This window comes from Biomphalaria glabrata, chromosome 16 (assembly GCF_947242115.1).
Source record: "Biomphalaria glabrata chromosome 16, xgBioGlab47.1, whole genome shotgun sequence".
NCBI lineage: Eukaryota > Metazoa > Mollusca > Gastropoda > Planorbidae > Biomphalaria > Biomphalaria glabrata.
Window position 1 is genome coordinate 20,581,400 of NC_074726.1, and position 27,532 is coordinate 20,608,931.

General features: G+C 30.5%; 1 protein-coding gene across 4 annotated transcripts in view; it reads right to left on the bottom strand.

The window, feature by feature from the left end:
* The window catches only part of LOC106069500 (uncharacterized), a 44,726-nt gene extending 18,494 nt beyond the window's left edge, over window positions 1-26,232 (bottom strand). Inside the window, exons 1-2 of one of the 4 annotated variants that reach the window (XM_056014630.1) lie at window positions 25,891-26,232; window positions 936-1,119 (exon numbers count right to left, since the gene is read on the bottom strand). In XM_056014630.1, coding sequence (XP_055870605.1) covers window positions 936-1,008 — 73 coding nt within the window. In that variant the 5' untranslated portion in view covers window positions 1,009-1,119; window positions 25,891-26,232. The remainder of the gene's footprint in view (window positions 1-935; window positions 1,120-25,890) is intronic. The other 3 variants (XM_056014629.1, XM_056014628.1, XM_056014627.1) reach the window with 3 other exon arrangements.
* Between the last annotated feature and the right edge of the window lie 1,300 nt (window positions 26,233-27,532).

Consider the following 27,532-nt stretch of genomic DNA (forward strand, 5'->3'; position numbering starts at 1 on the left):
ATTGTTATAAAAGCTACGTGCTTATTAAATTATCGTCAAATTATAACTCGCGCCAAAACGTCCCGCGCCAAAACGGCAGCGCCAAATCGTCACGTACCGCTATAAAGTATCATGTATCTTTTAAAAAAAACATAGTTTAACAACTCTTTCTTTGTTTTGTACAACTGATACACCAAAATCTCCACTTTTTTTGTTACATAACTTTGATCTTGCAATTTTTAAAATATAATTTAGAAGTGCATATTCCCCGGACGTTTCTCTTGTGTAGCTTTATAAACCAGTCTTACCATTGGTCTGATTGAATCTTGTTTTTAACCTCCTATTGGTAAGACCTTGAATCTCGGTAGAATGTAATCTGACAAGCTTACAACACCAACTTTATTCGCAGAATTGAATAGACAAGGCCGTCTTGTAGAACTAACAAATTAACAGAGTAGTAAAAAGGTCTTGCGCCAAAGTTATACGCTGATTTGTTTTCAATTAAGATACCACTTCCTTAAGATGTCGCGTAATCTGTTTTTAGCTAAAATGTATCAGAAACTTATAATTAATATGTTCTTTAATTGGTATACTACAGGCTCTTTCTAATAATTTTATTACTGTTACTTTATATATCATGTGTATTTATTGAAATAAACAGTGTTTCTTATTAACCTTTTTATTGCTTGTTTTTTATTTGGTGCGCTGGTACATGCATGTTATTTTTGGCTAACTGTATGTAAGAGCATCGTGGTAAAGATTCAGCTTTCTTTAGCATCTCTAAAGCTTCACGGTCATAAGGGAATTCGAGGCATGGCAGCACTGTCAGATCTGCTTCCGTTTGGTGAGTCAGAATACGACAGACATTTTCAAGTTAGCCCAACATGATTGCTCTAATGCAACGAAATAAGTAAATTCATTTACAATATCATCAACTAATTCAAACTATCACTTACCAGACGGGGCGCTCAGTGAAATAATAAATAAAGATGTCAACAATAATAGCGTATTTTCCAATTTCCACTTCATGTTTTAAATTAAATGTTGAGTGACGTGTTCAAACACCAATTTAGTTATCTTTTTGTGTCTGCTCTGTGTCAGTCTACAGAGTGAGTTTGTGTTGTCTTTGTTGGAATAGACCTAGAACATTGAATACAAATAATATCAAAAAAGTAAATAGGATTGAATATCATACCATTGCATCAGTAAAGAAAAATATTTTTGTACAGAGTTTATATCAAGTCCCTTTGGTACAAATTTACAGAGTTTATATCAAGTCACTTTGTCTGGTACAAATTTACAGAGTTTATATCAAGTCACTTTGTCTGGTACAAATTAACAGAGTTTATATCAAGTCACTTTGTCTGGTACAAATTTATAGAGTTTATATCAAGTCACTTTGTCTGGTACAAATTTACAGAGTTTATATCAAGTCACTTTGGTACAAATTTACAGAGTTTATATCAAGTCACTTTGTCTGGTACAAATTTATAGAGTTTATATCATGTCATTTTTGGTAAAATTTACAGAGTTTATATCAAGTCACTTTGTCTGGTACAAATTTACAGAGTTTATATCAAGTCACTTTGTCTGGTACAAATTTACAGAGTTTATATCAAGTCACTTTGTCTAGTACAAATTTACAGAGTTTATATCAAGTCACTTTGTCTGGTACAAATTTACAGAGTTTATATCAAGTCACTTTGTCTGGTACAAATTAACAGAGTTTATATCAAGTCACTATGTCTGGTACAAATTTACAGAGTTTATATCAAGTCACTATGTCTGGTACAAATTTACAGAGTTTATATCAAGTCACTTTGTCTGGTACAAATTTACAGAGATTATATCAAGTCACTTTGGTACAAATTTACAGAGTTTATATCAAGTCACTTTGGTAGAAATTTACAGAGTTTTTATCAAGTCACTTTGTCTGGTACTAATTTACAGAGTTTTTATCAAGTCACTTTGTCTGGTACAAATTTACAGAGTTTTTATCAAGTCACTTTGTCTGGTACAAATTTACAGAGTTTATATCAAGTCACTTTGTCTGGTACAAATTTACAGAGTTTATATCAAGTCACTTTGTCTGGTACAAATTTACAGAGTTTATATCAAGTCACTTTGTCTGGTACAAATTAACAGAGTTTATATCAAGTCACTTTGTCTGGTACAAATTAACAGAGTTTATATCAAGTCACTTTGTCTGGTACAAATTTACAGAGTTTATATCAAGTCACTTTGGTACAAATTTACAGAGTTTATATCAAGTCACTTTGGTACAAATTTACAGAGTTTATATCAAGTCACTTTGGTACAAATTTACAGAGTTTATATCAAGTCACTTTGGTACAAATTTACAGAGTTTATATCGAGTCACTTTGTCTGGTACAAATTTATAGAGTTTATATCATGTCATTTTTGGTAAAATTTACAGAGTTTATATCAAGTCACTTTGTCTGATACAAATTTACAGAGTTTATATCAAGTCACTTTGGTACAAATTTACAGAGTTTATATCAAGTCACTTTGGTAGAAATTTACAGAGTTTATATCAAGTCACTTTGGTACAAATTTATAGAGTTTATATCATGTCATTTTTGGTAAAATTTACAGAGTTTATATCAAGTCACTTTGTCTGGTACAAATTTACAGAGTTTATATCAAGTCACTTTGTCTGGTACAAATTTACAGAGTTTATATCAAGTCACTTTGTCTGGTACAAATTTACAGAGTTTATATCAAGTCACTTTGTCTGGTACAAATTTACAGAGTTTATATCAAGTCACTTTGTCTGGTACAAATTAACAGAGTTTATATCAAGTCACTATGTCTGGTACAAATTTACAGAGTTTATATCAAGTCACTTTGGTACAAATTTACAGAGTTTATATCAAGTCACTTTGTCTGGTACAAATTTACAGAGTTTATATCAAGTCACTTTGGTACAAATTTACAGAGTTTATATCGAGTCACTTTGTCTAATACAAATTTATAGAGTTTATATCATGTCATTTTTGGTAAAATTTACAGAGTTTATATCAAGTCACTTTGTCTGGTACAAATTTACAGAGTTTATATAAAGTCACTTTGGTACAAATTTACAGAGTTTATATCGAGTCACTTTGTCTGGTACAAATTTATAGAGTTCATATCATGTCATTTTTGGTAAAATTTACAGAGTTTATATCAAGTCACTTTGTCTGGTACAAATTTACAGAGTTTATATCAAGTCACTTTGGTACAAATTTACAGAGTTTATATCAAGTCACTTTGGTACAAATTTACAGAGTTTATATCAAGTCACTTTGGTACAAATTTACAGAGTTTATATCAAGTCACTTTGGTACAAATTTACAGAGTTTATATCGAGTCACTTTGTCTGGTACAAATTTATAGAGTTTATATCATGTCATTTTTGGTAAAATTTACAGAGTTTATATCAAGTCACTTTGTCTGGTACAAATTTACAGAGTTTATATCAAGTCACTTTGTCTGGTACAAATTTACAGAGTTTATATCAAGTCACTTTGTCTGGTACAAATTTACAGAGTTTATATCAAGTCACTTTGGTACAAATTTACAGAGTTTATATCGAGTCACTTTGTCTAATACAAATTTATAGAGTTTATATCATGTCATTTTTGGTAAAATTTACAGAGTTTATATCAAGTCACTTTGTCTGGTACAAATTTACAGAGTTTATATCAAGTCACTTTGTCTGGTACAAATTTACAGAGTTTATATCAAGTCACTTTGTCTGGTACAAATTTACAGAGATTATATCAAGTCACTTTGGTACAAATTTACAGAGTTTTTATCAAGTCACTTTGTCTGGTACAAATTTACAGAGTTTTTATCAAGTCACTTTGTCTGGTACAAATTTACAGAGTTTATATCAAGTCACTTTGGTACAAATTTACAGAGTTTATATCAAGTCACTTTGGTACAAATTTACAGAGTTTATATCAAGTCACTTTGGTACAAATTTACAGAGATTTTATCAAGTCACTTTGGTACAAATTTACAGAGTTTATATCAAGTCACTTTGGTACAAATTTACAGAGTTTTTATCAAGTCACTTTGTCTGGTACTAATTTACAGAGTTTTTATCAAGTCACTTTGGTACAAATTTACAGAGTTTATATCAAGTCACTTTGGTACAAATTTACAGAGTTTATATCGAGTCACTTTGTCTAATACAAATTTATAGAGTTTATATCATGTCATTTTTGGTAAAATTTACAGAGTTTATATCAAGTCACTTTGTCTGGTACAAATTTACAGAGTTTTTATCAAGTCACTTTGTCTGGTACAAATTTACAGAGTTTTTATCAAGTCACTTTGTCTGGTACAAATTTACAGAGTTTATATCAAGTCACTTTGGTACAAATTTACAGAGTTTATATCAAGTCACTTTGGTACAAATTTACAGAGTTTATATCAAGTCACTTTGGTACAAATTTACAGAGTTTTTATCAAGTCACTTTGTCTGGTACAAATTTACAGAGTTTTTATCAAGTCACTTTGGTACAAATTTACAGAGTTTATATCAAGTCACTTTGGTACAAATTTACAGAGTTTATATCGAGTCACTTTGTCTAATACAAATTTATAGAGTTTATATCATGTCATTTTTGGTAAAATTTACAGAGTTTATATCAAGTCACTTTGTCTGGTACAAATTTACAGAGTTTATATCAAGTCACTTTGTCTGGTACAAATTTACAGAGTTTATATCAAGTCACTTTGTCTGGTACAAATTAACAGAGTTTATATCAAGTCACTTTGTCTGGTACAAATTAACAGAGTTTATATCAAGTCACTTTGTCTGGTACAAATTTACAGAGTTTATATCAAGTCACTTTGGTACAAATTTACAGAGTTTATATCAAGTCACTTTGGTACAAATTTACAGAGTTTATATCAAGTCACTTTGGTACAAATTTACAGAGTTTATATCAAGTCACTTTGGTACAAATTTACAGAGTTTATATCGAGTCACTTTGTCTGGTACAAATTTATAGAGTTTATATCATGTCATTTTTGGTAAAATTTACAGAGTTTATATCAAGTCACTTTGTCTGGTACAAATTTACAGAGTTTATATCAAGTCACTTTGTCTGGTACAAATTTACAGAGTTTATATCAAGTCACTTTGTCTGGTACAAATTTACAGAGTTTATATCAAGTCACTTTGTCTGGTACAAATTTACAGAGTTTATATCAAGTCACTTTGTCTGGTACAAATTTACAGAGTTTATATCAAGTCACTTTGGTACAAATTTACAGAGTTTATATCAAGTCACTTTGGTACAAATTTACAGAGTTTTTATCAAGTCACTTTGTCTGGTACAAATTTACAGAGTTTATATCAAGTCACTTTGGTACAAATTTACAGAGTTTATATCAAGTCACTTTGGTACAAATTTACAGAGTTTATATCAAGTCACTTTGGTACAAATTTACAGAGTTTATATCGAGTCACTTTGTCTGGTACAAATTTATAGAGTTTATATCATGTCATTTTTGGTAAAATTTACAGAGTTTATATCAAGTCACTTTGTCTGGTACAAATTTACAGAGTTTATATCAAGTTACTTTGTCTGGTACAAATTTACAGAGTTTATATCAAGTCACTTTGTCTGGTACAAATTTACAGAGTTTATATCAAGTCACTATGTCTGGTACAAATTTACAGAGTTTATATCAAGTCACTTTGGTACAAATTTACAGAGTTTATATCAAGTCACTTTGGTACAAATTTACAGAGTTTTTATCAAGTCACTTTGTCTGGTACAAATTTACAGAGTTTTTATCAAGTCACTTTGTCTGGTACAAATTTACAGAGTTTATATCAAGTCACTTTGTCTGGTACAAATTTACAGAGTTTATATCAAGTCACTTTGTCTGGTACAAATTTACAGAGTTTATATCAAGTCACTTTGTCTGGTACAAATTTACAGAGTTTATATTAAGTCACTTTGTCTGGTACAAATTTACAGAGTTTATATCAAGTCACTTTGGTACAAATTTACAGAGTTTATATCAAGTCACTTTGGTACAAATTTACAGAGTTTTTATCAAGTTACTTTGTCTGGTACAAATTTACAAAGTTTTTATCAAGTCACTTTGTCTGGTACAAATTTACAGAGTTTATATCAAGTCACTTTGTCTGGTACAAATTTACAGAGTTTATATCAAGTAACTTTGTCTGGTACAAATTTACAGAGTTTATATCAAGTCACTTTGTCTGGTACAAATTTACAGAGATTATATCAAGTCACCTTGGTACAAATTTACAGAGTTTTTATCAAGTCACTTTGTCTGGTACAAATTTACAGAGTTTTTATCAAGTCACATTGTCTGGTACAAATTTACAGAGTTTATATCAAGTAACTTTGTCTGGTACAAATTTACAGAGTTTATATCAAGTCTCTTTGTCTGGTACAAATTTACAGAGTTTATATCGAGTCACTTTGTCTGGTACAAATTTATAGAGTTTATATCATGTCATTTTTGGTAAAATTTACAGAATTTATATCAAGTCACTTTGTCTGGAACAAATTTACAGAGTTTATATCAAGTCACTTTGTCTGGTACAAATTTACAGAGTTTATATCAAGTCACTTTGTCTGGTACAAATTTACAGAGTTTATATCAAGTCACTTTGTCTGGTACAAATTAACAGAATTTATATCAAGTCACTTTGTCTGGTACAAATTTACAGAGTTTATATCAAGTCACTTTGGTACAAATTTACAGAGTTTTTATCAAGTCACTTTGTCTGGTACAAATTTACAGAGTTTTTATCAAGTCACTTTGTCTGGTACAAATTTACAGAGTTTATATCAAGTCACTTTGTCTGGTACAACTTTACAGAGTTTATATCAAGTCACTTTGTCTGGTACAAATTTACAGAGTTTATATCAAGTCACTTTGGTACAAATTTACAGAGTTTATATCAAGTCACTTTGGTACAAATTTACAGAGTTTTTATCAAGTCACTTTGTCTGGTACAAATTTACAGAGTTTTTATCAAGTCACTTTGTCTGGTACAAATTTACAGAGTTTATATCAAGTTACTTTGTCTGGTACAAATTTACAGAGTTTATATCAAGTCACTTTGGTACAAATTTACAGAGTTTATATCAAGTCACTTTGGTACAAATTTACAGAGTTTTTATCAAGTCACTTTGGTACAAATTTACAGAGTTTATATCAAGTCACTTTGTCTGGTACAAATTAACAGAATTTATATCAAGTCACTTTGTCTGGTACCAATTTACAGAGTTTATATCAAGTCTCTTTGGTACAAATTTACAGAGTTTATATCAAGTCACTTTGGTACAAATTTACAGAGTTTTTATCAAGTCACTTTGTCTGGTACAAATTTACAGAGTTTTTATCAAGTCACTTTGTCTGGTACAAATTTACAGAGTTTATATCAAGTCACTTTGTCTGGTACAAATTTACAGAATTTATATCAAGTCACTTTGTATGGTACAAATTTACAGAGTTTATATCAAGTCACTTTGTCTGGTACAAATTTACAGAGTTTATATCAAGTTACTTTGTCTGGTACAAATTTACAGAGTTTATATCAAGTCACTTTGTCTGGTACAAATTTACAGAGTTTATATCAAGTCACTTTGGTACAAATTTACAGAGTTTATATCAAGTCACTTTGGTACAAATTTACAGAGTTTTTATCAAGTCACTTTGTCTGGTACAAATTTACAGAGTTTTTATCAAGTCACTTTGTCTGGTACAAATTTACAGAGTTTATATCAAGTCACTTTGTCTGGTACAAATTTACAGAGTTTATATCAAGTCACTTTGTCTGGTACAAATTTACAGAGTTTATATCAAGTCACTTTGTCTGGTACAAATTTACAGAGTTTATATCAAGTCACTTTGGTACAAATTTACAGAGTTTATATCAAGTTACTTTGGTACAAATTTACAGAGTTTATATCAAGTCACTTTGGTACAAATTTACAGAGTTTATATCAAGTCACTTTGGTACAAATTTACAGAGTTTATATCGAGTCACTTTGTCTGGTACAAATTTATAGAGTTTATATCATGTCATTTTTGGTAAAATTTACAGAGTTTATATCAAGTCACTTTGTCTGGTACCAATTTACAGAGTTTATATCAAGTCACTTTGGTACAAATTTACAGAGTTTATATCAAGTCACTTTGGTACAAATTTACAGAGTTTATATCAAGTCACTTTGGTACAAATTTACAGAGTTTATATCAAGTCACTTTGGTACAAATTTACAGAGTTTATATCAAGTCACTTTGTCTGGTACAAATTTACAGAGTTTATATCAAGTCACTTTGTCTGGTACAAATTTACAGAGTTTATATCAAGTCACTTTGTCTGGTAGAAATTTACAGAGTTTATATCAAGTCACTTTGTCTGGTACAAATTAACAGAGTTTATATCAAGTCACTATGTCTGGTACAAATTTACAGAGTTTATATCAAGTCACTTTAGTACAAATTTACAGAGTTTATATCAAGTCATTTTGGTACAAATTTACAGAGTTTTTATCAAGTCACTTTGTCTGGTACAAATTTACAGAGTTTTTATCAAGTCACTTTGTCTGGTACAAATTTACAGAGTTTATATCAAGTCACTTTGTCTGGTACAAATTTACAGAGTTTATATCAAGTCACTTTGTCTGGTACAAATTTACAGAGTTTATATCAAGTCACTTTGTCTGGTACAAATTTACAGAGTTTATATCAAGTCACTTTGTCTGGTACAAATTTACAGAGTTTATATCAAGTCACTTTGGTACAAATTTACAGAGTTTATATCAAGTCACTTTGGTACAAATTTACAGAGTTTTTATCAAGTCACTTTGTCTGGTACAAATTTACAAAGTTTTTATCAAGTCACTTTGTCTGGTACAAATTTACAGAGTTTATATCAAGTGACTTTGTCTGGTACAAATTTACAGAGTTTATATCAAGTAACTTTGTCTGGTACAAATTTACAGAGTTTATATCAAGTCACTTTGTCTGGTACAAATTTACAGAGATTATATCAAGTCACTTTGGTACAAATTTACAGAGTTTTTATCAAGTCACTTTGTCTGGTACAAATTTACAGAGTTTTTATCAAGTCACTTTGTCTGGTACAAATTTACAGAGTTTATATCAAGTAACTTTGTCTGGTACAAATTTACAGAGTTTATATCAAGTCACTTTGTCTGGTACAAATTTACAGAGTTTATATCGAGTCACTTTGTCTGGTACAAATTTATAGAGTTTATATCATGTCATTTTTGGTAAAATTTACAGAATTTATATCAAGTTACTTTGTCTGGTACAAATTTACAGAGTTTATATCAAGTCACTTTGGTACAAATTTACAGAGTTTATATCAAGTCACTTTGGTACAAATTTACAGAGTTTTTATCAAGTCACTTTGGTACAAATTTACAGAGTTTATATCAAGTCACTTTGTCTGGTACAAATTAACAGAATTTATATCAAGTCACTTTGTCTGGTACCAATTTACAGAGTTTATATCAAGTCACTTTGGTACAAATTTACAGAGTTTATATCAAGTCACTTTGGTACAAATTTACAGAGTTTATATCAAGTCACTTTGTCTGGTACAAATTTACAGAGTTTTTATCAAGTCACTTTGTCTGGTACAAATTTACAGAGTTTATATCAAGTCACTTTGTCTGGTACAAATTTACAGAGTTTATATCAAGTCACTTTGTCTGGTACAAATTTACAGAGTTTATATCAAGTCACTTTGTCTGGTACAAATTTACAGAGTTTATATCAAGTCACTTTGTCTGGTACAAATTTACAGAGTTTATATCAAGTCACTTTGTCTGGTACAAATTTACAGAGTTTTTATCAAGTCACTTTGTCTGGTACAAATTTACAGAGTTTATATCAAGTCACTTTGTCTGGTACAAATTTACAGAGTTTATATCAAGTCACTTTGTCTGGTACAAATTTACAGAGTTTATATCAAGTCACTTTGTCTGGTACAAATTTACAGAGTTTATATCAAGTCACTTTGTCTGGTACAAATTTACAGAGTTTATATCAAGTCACTTTGGTACAAATTTACAGAGTTTATATCAAGTCACTTTGGTACAAATTTACAGAGTTTTTATCAAGTCACTTTGTCTAGTATAAATTTACAAAGTTTTTATCAAGTCACTTTGTCTGGTACAAATTTACAGAGTTTATATCAAGTGACTTTGTCTGGTACAAATTTACAGAGTTTATATCAAGTAACTTTGTCTGGTACAAATTTACAGAGTTTATATCAAGTCACTTTGTCTGGTACAAATTTACAGAGATTATATCAAGTCACTTTGGTACAAATTTACAGAGTTTTTATCAAGTCACTTTGTCTGGTACAAATTTACAGAGTTTATATCAAGTCACTTTGTCTGGTACAAATTTACAGAGTTTATATCAAGTAACTTTGTCTGGTACAAATTTACAGAGTTTATATCAAGTCACTTTGTCTGGTACAAATTTACAGAGTTTATATCGAGTCACTTTGTCTGGTACAAATTTATAGAGTTTATATCATGTCATTTTTGGTAAAATTTACAGAATTTATATCAAGTCACTTTGTCTGGAACAAATTTACAGAGTTTATATCAAGTCACTTTGTCTGGTACAAATTTACAGAGTTTATATCAAGTCACTTTGTCTGGTACAAATTTACAGAGTTTATATCAAGTCACTTTGTCTGGTACAAATTTACAGAGTTTATATCAAGTCACTTTGTCTGGTACAAATTTACAGATTTTATATCAAATCACTTTGTCTGGTACAAATTTACAGAGTTTATATCAAGTCACTTTGGTACAAATTTACAGAGTTTATATCAAGTTACTTTGGTACAAATTTAAAGAGTTTATATCAAGTCACTTTGGTACAAATTTACAGAGTTTATATCAAGTCACTTTGGTACAAATTTACAGAGTTTATATCGAGTCACTTTGTCTGGTACAAATTTATAGAGTTTATATCATGTCATTTTTGGTAAAATTTACAGAGTTTATATCAAGTCACTTTGTCTGGTACAAATTTACAGAGTTTATATCAAGTCACTTTGGTACAAATTTACAGAGTTTATATCAAGTCACTTTGGTACAAATTTACAGAGTTTAAATCAAGTCACTTTGGTACAAATTTACAGAGTTTATATCAAGTCACTTTGGTACAAATTTACAGAGTTTATATCAAGTCACTTTGGTACAAATTTACAGAGTTTATATCAAGTCACTTTGGTACAAATTTACAGAGTTTATATCAAGTCACTTTGGTACAAATTTACAGAGTTTATATCAAGTCACTTTGGTACAAATTTACAGAGTTTTTATCAAGTCACTTTGTCTGGTACAAATTTACAGAGTTTTTATCAAGTCACTTTGTCTGGTACAAATTTACAGAGTTTATATCAAGTCACTTTGTCTGGTACAAATTTACAGAGTTTATATCAAGTCACTTTGTCTGGTACAAATTTACAGAGTTTATATCAAGTCACTTTGTCTGGTACAAATTTACAGAGTTTATATCAAGTTACTTTGTCTGGTACAAATTTACAGAGTTTATATCAAGTCACTTTGTCTGGTACAAATTTACAGAGTTTATATCAAGTCACTTTGGTACAAATTTACAGAGTTTATATCAAGTCACTTTGGTACAAATTTACAGAGTTTATATCAAGTCACTTTGTCTGGTACAAATTTACAGAGTTTATATTAAGTCACTTTGTCTGGTACAAATTTACAGAGTTTATATCAAGTTACTTTGTCTGGTACAAATTTACAGAGTTTATATCAAGTCACTTTGTCTGGTACAAATTTACAGAGTTTATATCAAGTCACTTTGGTACAAATTTACAGAGTTTATATCAAGTCACTTTGGTACAAATTTACAGAGTTTTTATCAAGTCACTTTGTCTGGTACAAATTTACAGAGTTTTTATCAAGTCACTTTGTCTGGTACAAATTTACAGAGTTTATATCAAGTCACTTTGTCTGGTACAAATTTACAGAGTTTATATCAAGTTACTTTGTCTGGTACAAATTTACAGAGTTTATATCAAGTCACTTTGGTACAAATTTACAGAGTTTATATCAAGTCACTTTGGTACAAATTTACAGAGTTTTTATCAAGTCACTTTGGTACAAATTTACAGAGTTTATATCAAGTCACTTTGTCTGGTACAAATTAACAGAATTTATATCAAGTCACTTTGTCTGGTACCAATTTACAGAGTTTATATCAAGTCACTTTGGTACAAATTTACAGAGTTTATATCAAGTCACTTTGGTACAAATTTACAGAGTTTATATCAAGTCACTTTGTCTGGTACAAATTTACAGAGTTTTTATCAAGTCACTTTGTCTGGTACAAATTTACAGAGTTTATATCAAGTCACTTTGTCTGGTACAAATTTACAGAGTTTATATCAAGTCACTTTGTCTGGTACAAATTTACAGAGTTTATATCAAGTCACTTTGTCTGGTACAAATTTACAGAGTTTATATCAAGTCACTTTGTCTGGTACAAATTTACAGAGTTTATATCAAGTCACTTTGTCTGGTACAAATTTACAGAGTTTTTATCAAGTCACTTTGTCTGGTACAAATTTACAGAGTTTATATCAAGTCACTTTGTCTGGTACAAATTTACAGAGTTTATATCAAGTCACTTTGTCTGGTACAAATTTACAGAGTTTATATCAAGTCACTTTGTCTGGTACAAATTTACAGAGTTTATATCAAGTCACTTTGTCTGGTACAAATTTACAGAGTTTATATCAAGTCACTTTGTCTGGTACAAATTAACAGAGTTTATATCAAGTCACTATGTCTGGTACAAATTTACAGAGTTTATATCAAGTCACTTTGGTACAAATTTACAGAGTTTATATCAAGTCACTTTGGTACAAATTTACAGAGTTTTTATCAAGTCACTTTGTCTGGTACAAATTTACAGAGTTTATATCAAGTAACTTTGTCTGGTACAAATTTACAGAGTTTATATCAAGTCACTTTGTCTGGTACAAATTTACAGAGATTATATCAAGTCACTTTGGTACAAATTTACAGAGTTTTTATCAAGTCACTTTGTCTGGTACAAATTTACAGAGTTTTTATCAAGTCACTTTGTCTGGTACAAATTTACAGAGTTTATATCAAGTAACTTTGTCTGGTACAAATTTACAGAGTTTATATCAAGTCACTTTGTCTGGTACAAATTTACAGAGTTTATATCGAGTCACTTTGTCTGGTACAAATTTATAGAGTTTATATCATGTCATTTTTGGTAAAATTTACAGAATTTATATCAAGTCACTTTGTCTGGAACAAATTTACAGAGTTTATATCAAGTCACTTTGTCTGGTACAAATTTACAGAGTTTATATCAAGTCACTTTGTCTGGTACAAATTTACAGAGTTTATATCAAGTCACTTTGTCTGGTACAAATTTACAGAGTTTATATCAAGTCACTTTGTCTGGTACAAATTTACAGAGTTTATATCAAGTCACTTTGTCTGGTACAAATTTACAGAGTTTATATCAAGTCACTTTGGTACAAATTTACAGAGTTTATATCAAGTTACTTTGGTACAAATTTACAGAGTTTATATCAAGTCACTTTGGTACAAATTTACAGAGTTTATTTCAAGTCACTTTGGTACAAATTTACAGAGTTTATATCGAGTCACTTTGTCTGGTACAAATTTATAGAGTTTATATCATGTCATTTTTGGTAAAATTTACAGAGTTTATATCAAGTCACTTTGTCTGGTACAAATTTACAGAGTTTATATCAAGTCACTTTGGTACAAATTTACAGAGTTTATATCAAGTCACTTTGGTACAAATTTACAGAGTTTATATCAAGTCACTTTGGTACAAATTTACAGAGTTTATATCAAGTCACTTTGGTACAAATTTACAGAGTTTATATCAAGTCACTTTGGTACAAATTTACAGAGTTTATATCAAGTCACTTTGGTACAAATTTACAGAGTTTATATCAAGTCACTTTGGTACAAATTTACAGAGTTTATATCAAGTCACTTTGGTACAAATTTACAGAGTTTTTATCAAGTCACTTTGTCTGGTACAAATTTACAGAGTTTTTATCAAGTCACTTTGTCTGGTACAAATTTACAGAGTTTATATCAAGTCACTTTGTCTGGTACAAATTTACAGAGTTTATATCAAGTCACTTTGTCTGGTACAAATTTACAGAGTTTATATCAAGTCACTTTGTCTGGTACAAATTTACAGAGTTTATATCAAGTTACTTTGTCTGGTACAAATTTACAGAGTTTATATCAAGTCACTTTGTCTGGTACAAATTTACAGAGTTTATATCAAGTCACTTTGGTACAAATTTACAGAGTTTATATCAAGTCACTTTGGTACAAATTTACAGAGTTTATATCAAGTCACTTTGTCTGGTACAAATTTACAGAGTTTATATTAAGTCACTTTGTCTGGTACAAATTTACAGAGTTTATATCAAGTTACTTTGTCTGGTACAAATTTACAGAGTTTATATCAAGTCACTTTGTCTGGTACAAATTTACAGAGTTTATATCAAGTCACTTTGGTACAAATTTACAGAGTTTATATCAAGTCACTTTGGTACAAATTTACAGAGTTTTTATCAAGTCACTTTGTCTGGTACAAATTTACAGAGTTTTTATCAAGTCACTTTGTCTGGTACAAATTTACAGAGTTTATATCAAGTCACTTTGTCTGGTACAAATTTACAGAGTTTATATCAAGTTACTTTGTCTGGTACAAATTTACAGAGTTTATATCAAGTCACTTTGGTACAAATTTACAGAGTTTATATCAAGTCACTTTGGTACAAATTTACAGAGTTTTTATCAAGTCACTTTGGTACAAATTTACAGAGTTTATATCAAGTCACTTTGTCTGGTACAAATTAACAGAATTTATATCAAGTCACTTTGTCTGGTACCAATTTACAGAGTTTATATCAAGTCACTTTGGTACAAATTTACAGAGTTTATATCAAGTCACTTTGGTACAAATTTACAGAGTTTATATCAAGTCACTTTGTCTGGTACAAATTTACAGAGTTTTTATCAAGTCACTTTGTCTGGTACAAATTTACAGAGTTTATATCAAGTCACTTTGTCTGGTACAAATTTACAGAGTTTATATCAAGTCACTTTGTCTGGTACAAATTTACAGAGTTTATATCAAGTCACTTTGTCTGGTACAAATTTACAGAGTTTATATCAAGTTACTTTGTCTGGTACAAATTTACAGAGTTTATATCAAGTCACTTTGTCTGGTACAAATTTACAGAGTTTATATCAAGTCACTTTGGTACAAATTTACAGAGTTTATATCAAGTCACTTTGGTACAAATTTACAGAGTTTTTATCAAGTCACTTTGTCTGGTACAAATTTACAGAGTTTTTATCAAGTCACTTTGTCTGGTACAAATTTACAGAGTTTATATCAAGTCACTTTGTCTGGTACAAATTTACAGAGTTTATATCAAGTCACTTTGTCTGGTACAAATTTACAGAGTTTATATCAAGTCACTTTGTCTGGTACAAATTTACAGAGTTTATATCAAGTCACTTTGGTACAAATTTACAGAGTTTATATCAAGTTACTTTGGTACAAATTTACAGAGTTTATATCAAGTCACTTTGGTACAAATTTACAGAGTTTATATCAAGTCACTTTGGTACAAATTTACAGAGTTTATATCGAGTCACTTTGTCTGGTACAAATTTATAGAGTTTATATCATGTCATTTTTGGTAAAATTTACAGAGTTTATATCAAGTCACTTTGTCTGGTACAAATTTACAGAGTTTATATCAAGTCACTTTGGTACAAATTTACAGAGTTTATATCAAGTCACTTTGGTACAAATTTACAGAGTTTATATCAAGTCACTTTGGTACAAATTTACAGAGTTTATATCAAGTCACTTTGGTACAAATTTACAGAGTTTATATCAAGTCACTTTGTCTGGTACAAATTTACAGAGTTTATATCAAGTCACTTTGTCTGGTACAAATTTACAGAGTTTATATCAAGTCACTTTGTCTGGTACAAATTTACAGAGTTTATATCAAGTCACTTTGTCTGGTACAAATTAACAGAGTTTATATCAAGTCACTATGTCTGGTACAAATTTACAGAGTTTATATCAAGTCACTTTGGTACAAATTTACAAAGTTTATATCAAGTCACTTTGGTACAAATTTACAGAGTTTATATCAAGTCACTTTGGTACAAATTTACAGAGTTTATATCAAGTCACTTTGTCTGGTACAAATTTACAGAGTTTTTATCAAGTCACTTTGTCTGGTACAAATTTACAGAGTTTATATCAAGTCACTTTGTCTGGTACAAATTTACAGAGTTTATATCAAGTCACTTTGTCTGGTACAAATTTACAGAGTTTATATCAAGTCACTTTGTCTGGTACAAATTTACAGAGTTTATATCAAGTTACTTTGTCTGGTACAAATTTACAGAGTTTATATCAAGTCACTTTGTCTGGTACAAATTTACAGAGTTTATATCAAGTCACTTTGGTACAAATTTACAGAGTTTATATCAAGTCACTTTGGTACAAATTTACAGAGTTTTTATCAAGTCACTTTGTCTGGTACAAATTTACAGAGTTTTTATCAAGTCACTTTGTCTGGTACAAATTTACAGAGTTTATATCAAGTCACTTTGTCTGGTACAAATTTACAGAGTTTATATCAAGTCACTTTGTCTGGTACAAATTTACAGAGTTTATATCAAGTCACTTTGTCTGGTACAAATTTACAGAGTTTATATCAAGTCACTTTGGTACAAATTTACAGAGTTTATATCAAGTTACTTTGGTACAAATTTACAGAGTTTATATCAAGTCACTTTGGTACAAATTTACAGAGTTTATATCAAGTCACTTTGGTACAAATTTACAGAGTTTATATCGAGTCACTTTGTCTGGTACAAATTTATAGAGTTTATATCATGTCATTTTTGGTAAAATTTACAGAGTTTATATCAAGTCACTTTGTCTGGTACAAATTTACAGAGTTTATATCAAGTCACTTTGGTACAAATTTACAGAGTTTATATCAAGTCACTTTGGTACAAATTTACAGAGTTTATATCAAGTCACTTTGGTACAAATTTACAGAGTTTATATCAAGTCACTTTGGTACAAATTTACAGAGTTTATATCAAGTCACTTTGTCTGGTACAAATTTACAGAGTTTATATCAAGTCACTTTGTCTGGTACAAATTTACAGAGTTTATATCAAGTCACTTTGTCTGGTACAAATTTACAGAGTTTATATCAAGTCACTTTGTCTGGTACAAATTAACAGAGTTTATATCAAGTCACTATGTCTGGTACAAATTTACAGAGTTTATATCAAGTCACTTTGGTACAAATTTACAGAGTTTATATCAAGTCACTTTGGTACAAATTTACAGAGTTTTTATCAAGTCACTTTGTCTGGTACAAATTTACAGAGTTTTTATCAAGTCACTTTGTCTGGTACAAATTTACAGAGTTTATATCAAGTCACTTTGTCTGGTACAAATTTACAGAGTTTATATCAAGTCACTTTGTCTGGTACAAATTTACAGAGTTTATATCAAGTCACTTTGTCTGGTACAAATTTACAGAGTTTATATCAAGTCACTTTGTCTGGTACAAATTTACAGAGTTTATATCAAGTCACTTTGGTACAAATTTACAGAGTTTATATCAAGTCACTTTGGTACAAATTTACAGAGTTTTTATCAAGTCACTTTGTCTGGTACAAATTTACAAAGTTTTTATCAAGTCACTTTGTCTGGTACAAATTTACAGAGTTTATATCAAGTGACTTTGTCTGGTACAAATTTACAGAGTTTATATCAAGTAACTTTGTCTGGTACAAATTTACAGAGTTTATATCAAGTCACTTTGTCTGGTACAAATTTACAGAGATTATATCAAGTCACTTTGGTACAAATTTACAGAGTTTTTATCAAGTCACTTTGTCTGGTACAAATTTACAGAGTTTTTATCAAGTCACTTTGTCTGGTACAAATTTACAGAGTTTATATCAAGTAACTTTGTCTGGTACAAATTTACAGAGTTTATATCAAGTCACTTTGTCTGGTACAAATTTACAGAGTTTATATCGAGTCACTTTGTCTGGTACAAATTTATAGAGTTTATATCATGTCATTTTTGGTAAAATTTACAGAATTTATATCAAGTCACTTTGTCTGGAACAAATTTACAGAGTTTATATCAAGTCACTTTGTCTGGTACAAATTTACAGAGTTTATATCAAGTCACTTTGTCTGGTACAAATTTACAGAGTTTATATCAAGTCACTTTGTCTGGTACAAATTAACAGAATTTATATCAAGTCACTTTGTCTGGTACAAATTTACAGAGTTTATATCAAGTCACTTTGGTACAAATTTACAGAGTTTTTATCAAGTCACTTTGTCTGGTACAAATTTACAGAGTTTTTATCAAGTCACTTTGTCTGGTACAAATTTACAGAGTTTATATTAAGTCACTTTGTCTGGTACAAATTTACAGAGTTTATATCAAGTAACTTTGTCTGGTACAAATTTACAGAGTTTATATCAAGTCACTTTGTCTGGTACAAATTTACAGAGTTTATATCAAGTCACTTTGGTACAAATTTACAGAGTTTATATCAAGTCACTTTGGTACAAATTTACAGAGTTTTTATCAAGTCACTTTGTCTGGTACAAATTTACAGAGTTTTTATCAAGTCACTTTGTCTGGTACTACCTTACAGAGTTTATATCAAGTCACTTTGTCTGGAACAAATTTACAGAGTTTATATCAAGTCACTTTGTCTGGTACAAATTTACAGAGTTTATATCAAGTCACTTTGTCTGGTACAAATTTACAGAGTTTATATCAAGTCACTTTGTCTGGTACAAATTTACAGAGTTTATATCAAGTCACTTTGGTACAAATTTACAGAGTTTATATCAAGTCACTTTGGTACAAATTTACAGAGTTTTTATCAAGTCACTTTGTCTGGTACAAATTTACAGAGTTTATATCAAGTCACTTTGTCTGGTACAAATTTACAGAGTTTATATCAAGTAACTTTGTCTGGTACAAATTTACAGAGTTTATATCAAGTCACTTTGTCTGGTACAAATTTACAGAGATTATATCAAGTCACTTTGGTACAAATTTACAGAGTTTTTATCAAGTCACTTTGTCTGGTACAAATTTACAGAGTTTTTATCAAGTCACTTTGTCTGGTACAAATTTACAGAGTTTATATCAAGTAACTTTGTCTGGTACAAATTTACAGAGTTTATATCAAGTCACTTTGTCTGGTACAAATTTACAGAGTTTATATCGAGTCACTTTGTCTGGTACAAATTTATAGAGTTTATATCATGTCATTTTTGGTAAAATTTACAGAATTTATATCAAGTCACTTTGTCTGGAACAAATTTACAGAGTTTATATCAAGTCACTTTGTCTGGTACAAATTTACAGAGTTTATATCAAGTCACTTTGTCTGGTACAAATTTACAGAGTTTATATCAAGTCACTTTGTCTGGTACAAATTTACAGAGTTTATATCAAGTCACTTTGTCTGGTACAAATTTACAGAGTTTATATCAAGTCACTTTGTCTGGTACAAATTTACAGAGTTTATATCAAGTCACTTTGGTACAAATTTACAGAGTTTATATCAAGTTACTTTGGTACAAATTTACAGAGTTTATATCAAGTCACTTTGGTACAAATTTACAGAGTTTATATCAAGTCACTTTGGTACAAATTTACAGAGTTTATATCGAGTCACTTTGTCTGGTACAAATTTATAGAGTTTATATCATGTCATTTTTGGTAAAATTTACAGAGTTTATATCAAGTCACTTTGTCTGGTACAAATTTACAGAGTTTATATCAAGTCACTTTGGTACAAATTTACAGAGTTTATATCAAGTCACTTTGGTACAAATTTACAGAGTTTATATCAAGTCACTTTGGTACAAATTTACAGAGTTTATATCAAGTCACTTTGGTACAAATTTACAGAGTTTATATCAAGTCACTTTGTCTGGTACAAATTTACAGAGTTTATATCAAGTCACTTTGTCTGGTACAAATTTACAGAGTTTATATCAAGTCACTTTGTCTGGTACAAATTTACAGAGTTTATATCAAGTCACTTTGTCTGGTACAAATTAACAGAGTTTATATCAAGTCACTATGTCTGGTACAAATTTACAGAGTTTATATCAAGTCACTTTGGTACAAATTTACAGAGTTTATATCAAGTCACTTTGGTACAAATTTACAGAGTTTTTATCAAGTCACTTTGTCTGGTACAAATTTACAGAGTTTTTATCAAGTCACTTTGTCTGGTACAAATTTACAGAGTTTATATCAAGTCACTTTGTCTGGTACAAATTTACAGAGTTTATATCAAGTCACTTTGTCTGGTACAAATTTACAGAGTTTATATCAAGTCACTTTGTCTGGTACAAATTTACAGAGTTTATATCAAGTCACTTTGTCTGGTACAAATTTACAGAGTTTATATCAAGTCACTTTGGTACAAATTTACAGAGTTTATATCAAGTCACTTTGGTACAAATTTACAGAGTTTTTATCAAGTCACTTTGTCTGGTACAAATTTACAAAGTTTTTATCAAGTCACTTTGTCTGGTACAAATTTACAGAGTTTATATCAAGTGACTTTGTCTGGTACAAATTTACAGAGTTTATATCAAGTAACTTTGTCTGGTACAAATTTACAGAGTTTATATCAAGTCACTTTGTCTGGTACAAATTTACAGAGATTATATCAAGTCACTTTGGTACAAATTTACAGAGTTTTTATCAAGTCACTTTGTCTGGTACAAATTTACAGAGTTTTTATCAAGTCACTTTGTCTGGTACAAATTTACAGAGTTTATATCAAGTAACTTTGTCTGGTACAAATTTACAGAGTTTATATCAAGTCACTTTGTCTGGTACAAATTTACAGAGTTTATATCGAGTCACTTTGTCTGGTACAAATTTATAGAGTTTATATCATGTCATTTTTGGTAAAATTTACAGAATTTATATCAAGTCACTTTGTCTGGAACAAATTTACAGAGTTTATATCAAGTCACTTTGTCTGGTACAAATTTACAGAGTTTATATCAAGTCACTTTGTCTGGTACAAATTTACAGAGTTTATATCAAGTCACTTTGTCTGGTACAAATTTACAGAGTTTATATCAAGTCACTTTGTCTGGTACAAATTTACAGAGTTTATATCAAGTCACTTTGTCTGGTACAAATTTACAGAGTTTATATCAAGTCACTTTGGTACAAATTTACAGAGTTTATATCAAGTTACTTTGGTACAAATTTACAGAGTTTATATCAAGTCACTTTGGTACAAATTTACAGAGTTTATATCAAGTCACTTTGGTACAAATTTACAGAGTTTATATCGAGTCACTTTGTCTGGTACAAATTTATAGAGTTTATATCATGTCATTTTTGGTAAAATTTACAGAGTTTATATCAAGTCACTTTGTCTGGTACAAATTTACAGAGTTTATATCAAGTCACTTTGGTACAAATTTACAGAGTTTATATCAAGTCATTTTGGTACAAATTTACAGAGTTTATATCAAGTCACTTTGGTACAAATTTACAGAGTTTATATCAAGTCACTTTGGTACAAATTTACAGAGTTTATATCAAGTCACTTTGTCTGGTACAAATTTACAGAGTTTATATCAAGTCACTTTGTCTGGTACAAATTTACAGAGTTTATATCAAGTCACTTTGTCTGGTACAAATTTACAGAGTTTATATCAAGTCACTTTGTCTGGTACAAATTAACAGAGTTTATATCAAGTCACTATGTCTGGTTTAAATTTACAGAGTTTATATCAAGTCACTTTGGTACAAATTTACAGAGTTTATATCAAGTCACTTTGGTACAAATTTACAGAGTTTTTATCAAGTCACTTTGTCTGGTACAAATTTACAGAGTTTTTATCAAGTCACTTTGTCTGGTACAAATTTACAGAGTTTATATCAAGTCACTTTGTCTGGTACAAATTTACAGAGTTTTTATCAAGTCACTTTGTCTGGTACAAATTTACAGAGTTTATATCAAGTCACTTTGTCTGGTACAAATTTACAGAGTTTATATCAAGTCACTTTGTCTGGTACAAATTTACAGAGTTTATATCAAGTCACTTTGGTACAAATTTACAGAGTTTATATCAAGTCACTTTGGTACAAATTTACAGAGTTTTTATCAAGTCACTTTGTCTGGTACAAATTTACAAAGTTTTTATCAAGTCACTTTGTCTGGTACAAATTTACAGAGTTTATATCAAGTGACTTTGTCTGGTACAAATTTACAGAGTTTATATCAAGTAACTTTGTCTGGTACAAATTTACAGAGTTTATATCAAGTCACTTTGTCTGGTACAAATTTACAGAGATTATATCAAGTCACTTTGGTACAAATTTACAGAGTTTTTATCAAGTCACTTTGTCTGGTACAAATTTACAGAGTTTTTATCAAGTCACTTTGTCTGGTACAAATTTACAGAGTTTATATCAAGTAACTTTGTCTGGTACAAATTTACAGAGTTTATATCAAGTCACTTTGGTACAAATTTACAGAGTTTTTATCAAGTCACTTTGTCTGGTACAAATTTACAGAGTTTTTATCAAGTCACTTTGTCTGGTACAAATTTACAGAGTTTATATCAAGTCACTTTGTCTGGTACAAATTTACAGAGTTTATATCAAGTCACTTTGGTACAAATTTACAGAGTTTTTATCAAGTCACTTTGTCTGGTACAAATTTACAGAGTTTTTATCAAGTCACTTTGTCTGGTACAAATTTACAGAGTTTATATCAAGTCACTTTGTCTGGTACAAATTTACAGAGTTTATATCAAGTCACTTTGTCTGGTACAAATTTACAGAGTTTATATCAAGTCACTTTGTCTGGTACAAATTTACAGAGTTTATATCAAGTCACTTTGTCTGGTACAAATTTACAGAGTTTATATCAAGTCACTTTGTCTGGTACAAATTAACAGAATTTATATCAAGTCACTTTGTCTGGTACAAATTTACAGAGTTTATATCAAGTCACTTTGGTACAAATTTACAGAGTTTATATCAAGTCACTTTGGTACAAATTTACAGAGTTTTTATCAAGTCACTTTGTCTGGTACAAATTTACAGAGTTTTTATCAAGTCACTTTGTCTGGTACAAATTTACAGAGTTTATATCAAGTCACTTTGTCTGGTACAAATTTACAGAGTTTATATCAAGTCACTTTGTCTGGTACAAATTTACAGAGTTTATATCAAGTCACTTTGGTACAAATTTACAGACTTTTTATCAAGTCACTTTGTCTGGTACAAATTTACAGAGTTTTTATCAAGTCACTTTTTCTGGTACAAATTTACAGAGTTTATATCAAGTCACTTTGTCTGGTACAAATTTACAGAGTTTATATCAAGTCACTTTGTCTGGTACAAATTTACAGAGTTTATATCAAGTCACTTTGTCTGGTTCAAATTTACAGAGTTTATATCAAGTCACTTTGGTACAAATTTACAGAGTTTATATCAAGTCACTTTGGTACAAATTTACAGAGTTTTTATCAAGTCACTTTGTCTGGTACAAATTTACAGAGTTTTTATCAAGTCACTTTGTCTGGTACAAATTTACAGAGTTTATATCGAGTCACTTTGTCTGGTACAAATTTACAGAGTTTATATCAAGTCACTTTGGTACAAATTTTAAGAGTTTATATCAAGTTACTTTGGTACAAATTTACAGAGTTTATATCAAGTCACTTTGGTACAAATTTACAGAGTTTATATCAAGTCACTTTGGTACAAATTTACAGAGTTTATATCGAGTCACTTTGTCTGGTACAAATTTACAGAGTTTATATCATGTCATTTTTGGTAAAATTTACAGAGTTTATATCAAGTCACTTTGTCTGGTACAAATTTACAGAGTTTATATCAAGTCACTTTGTCTGGTACAAATTTACAGAGTTTATATCAAGTCACTTTGTCTGGTACAAATTTACAGAGTTTATATCAAGTCACTTTGTCTGGTACAAATTTACAGAGTTTATATCAAGTCACTTTGTCTGGTACATATTTACAGAGTTTATATCCAGTCACTTTGTCTTGTACAAATGTTGTATACTTTATTTCTCCCACTTCCCATTCTCGGGTCAAGATGAATCTTTGCACAATTATTCATTGCCATTAACAAAACCCTTAACAGACCTTCATCAACGGATGTTTGAGAAATATCTTAAAAATACACTGGTACGACAAAACAGACAACACCAAACTGTGGGAGATGAGTGGACAGAGAAATATAGAGGTGCAGATCTTAGAGAGAAAGTGGAGATGGATTGGTCACACCCTTAGAAAAGAAACCAACACCAGAGCTAGGCAGGCCTTAGAGTGGAACCCCCATGGAACAACACGTATAGGAAGACCAAAAAGAACGTGGCGACGCGGTGTACTAGATGAAGCCAAGAGGACAGGACAGAGCTGGGAAGTCATAAAAAAAAAACTAGCAAGAGACCGTGGAGAGTGGCGTGTTTTTACTGAGGCAATATGTTCCATGAGGAACGCAAAGTTAAGATGATGATGATGATGATTTACAAAACATGAATCAATCGAAAAATTGACTAATTGTTTTATCAATCAGTCGTAATTAATTTAGTTTTTATATGAAAACTAGCCTGACATTACCCGCGGCCTGCGGGTCTAAGTTTGTGTTTACTAATCTAGCGGATTTGATCTCGATGTATGTTAAAATTAGCTAATGATCCTTTCAAGTTTTTTCTCTTTCGCTACGAAAATAAAATTAGGTTTGCAAAAATGGGTTTACCTGAAGCCGATACATTCATATCTATTAAAAACGAAAAGAGCGTTAGCTTTGTTAAATGAATGGGATTATAAAGTGAACAATTAAAGGAAATAATTTTTAGTACGCGATTCATGAATGAATATAGATCTAGGCTATCTCAACTCGGCTTCGCAGCTTTCGTAAACGAATGTAGTCTCTTAAAAATGCTTTAGAAAACCAAATTTGAATGTTTATTTGATCAAAATATGAAATGAATGGACTATAATTAATATGTTCATGTGTTAAAGTATAAAACTATCTGTGCGAAGAGAAGTTTTATCATCTTAGAGTTTAATTAGAGTTTTATATCTAGGGATGGGATTATAAAGTAAACAATTAAACGAATTAACTTTTAGTACGCGATTCATTACGGTATTGTCTAATGAAAGAATGTTCGCCAGGAAATCTATTGTCACAGATATCAGGAACGAATTTATGTAAAAAATGCTTTTGAAACACAAAATTGAAGGTTAATTTTATTATATAATGAAATCAATGAATCTTCTTTTGTATTTTCATGTGTCAAAGTAAAAAACTATGTGCGCAAAGTATATTTCTTAAAATTAGATCTAGGTCTAAATCCTTCTGAGCCACCAAAGTAATTAGGTCTACATCGCTTTGAACGCTAATAAAACAACATTAAGGCATGGATATTCATTGTTTTTAATGTTAAAACGATTTAAGTTCTACAAATTCTCGGACCCGAGAAAAAAAAGTATATGTATCTATCCAGCTACCTAAAAAAGATATGAAACAATAAAGGTTTAAAATAGTGATATATTTCAAAGCATAGTGTAATGTGCACTGCGATAAAATCAAGAGGTCTTTTTCCAAAACATATGCATATAGCTTAAATTATAAAAAAAAAAGTTCAATGGCTAGAAATACATACAAAATTGCAATGTTTGTTCCTGAAGGTCCATAACAATGATGAACTATATCCGAAATGAATTCAGCAGAGCCTCCATGTTTTCACCACAGGAAGTTATTTGAAAATGTAACTTCAAAAGGTTAACAACAACAAATATATCCAAGACACTTTCAATTATTAAAACTTTCAATTAATTTCCAGCATCAGGTGGGAGTTGCTCAATACGCTCAAAAGAGAGAAAAAAAAAAACAACTTTTGGAGGAGTGCCGTTCAAACGTTCTTACATTAACGACAAGACGGTGTTTAAACCAAATATCTGTAGTGCTTTTGGTTTCTACCCTGTGTGCTTTATCAAAAGAAAAAAAAGGGGGGAGAGAAATTTGGTCCTTTTATTAGACAGGTTATCACAGTTTGTTTTTAGAAAATGATGTCGGTCTAGATCTATCTGCGCTGTTGAAATGAATATTTTTGTGAAAGGTTTGCGATTAAGCAAGGTGTCTTAAAGCGTTCATCGCCTTAGGCCTATGTACACAACCCAGCCTTTGACGGTGGACTGGGGCCCAGTTAAAATAATTACTTGTTGGTGCCTCCCACGTGACCTATTGGAGGTGCATTTATCGGTAACAGTGACACGAGACTGGATAACATGTGGTTCAGTGATACGTGAGAAAGAACGAATTTAGTCTTGGGTGTGTTTTTGTTTTTGGCGAGTCTGGGGAAGGGGATACGTCAGACTTTAATCCTCAATGGACAACAAAGAACCCACCTCCAACTTCTCTTTTTTGTCCTTTTATCATTTGTTTTGGATGGCCTATTTTGGTCGTATGGTATGTGCTCTGAACTGTCGTCTCGATGGTCGCGAGTTCGAAATTTGCCCGCCGCCCCCCCCCCCCCCCGTCCTACGGTAGGTTTTGGGATTCTGGAGTTAAGTCTGAAACATGGCCAACAAACATAACAAACATATCAAGAGTGGACAGAGGTTGATTCTGAAGTTAAGTCTGAAACATGACCAACAAACATAACAAACATATCAAGAGTGGACAGAGATTGATTCTGAAGTTAAGTCTGAAACATGGCCAACAAACATAACAAACATATCAAGAGTGGACAGAGGTTGATTCTGAAGTTAAGTCTGAAACACGACCAACAAACATAACAAACAGATCAAGAGTGGACAGAGATTGATTCTGAAGTTAAGTCTGAAACATGACCAACGAACATAACAAACAAATCAAGAGTGGACAGAGATTGAAAACTTTCAGCGCATTTATTGAAACACTAGTCGACCGACGGCGTAGCATACGCTGCTATTTGCAGGCCCGGTCTTAGGCCACTGTAACCTATGCGATCACAGTGGGCCCCGCACTTTCATAGGACCCGCTCTAATTCTAGGTGTATAAATTATTGAATTAAACCATTTTATAACTTATAACACATTTCCCGCGGCCTCCTGATTTACCAGGAGCTCCTGGAAATAATCTGAAATTGCAAAATATACGATAAAGTCATGAAAATCTCCGGAAATTATTAAAATCTTTTGAACACTCAAAACAAATCTCCTGGAAAATATAGACGAAAAATTGTCATTTGGGGGTGTCATTCAAAATGGAAAACGCCAGTCCTACTCGCGATGAAAAAACAACATTATGCAATACCCGTATTT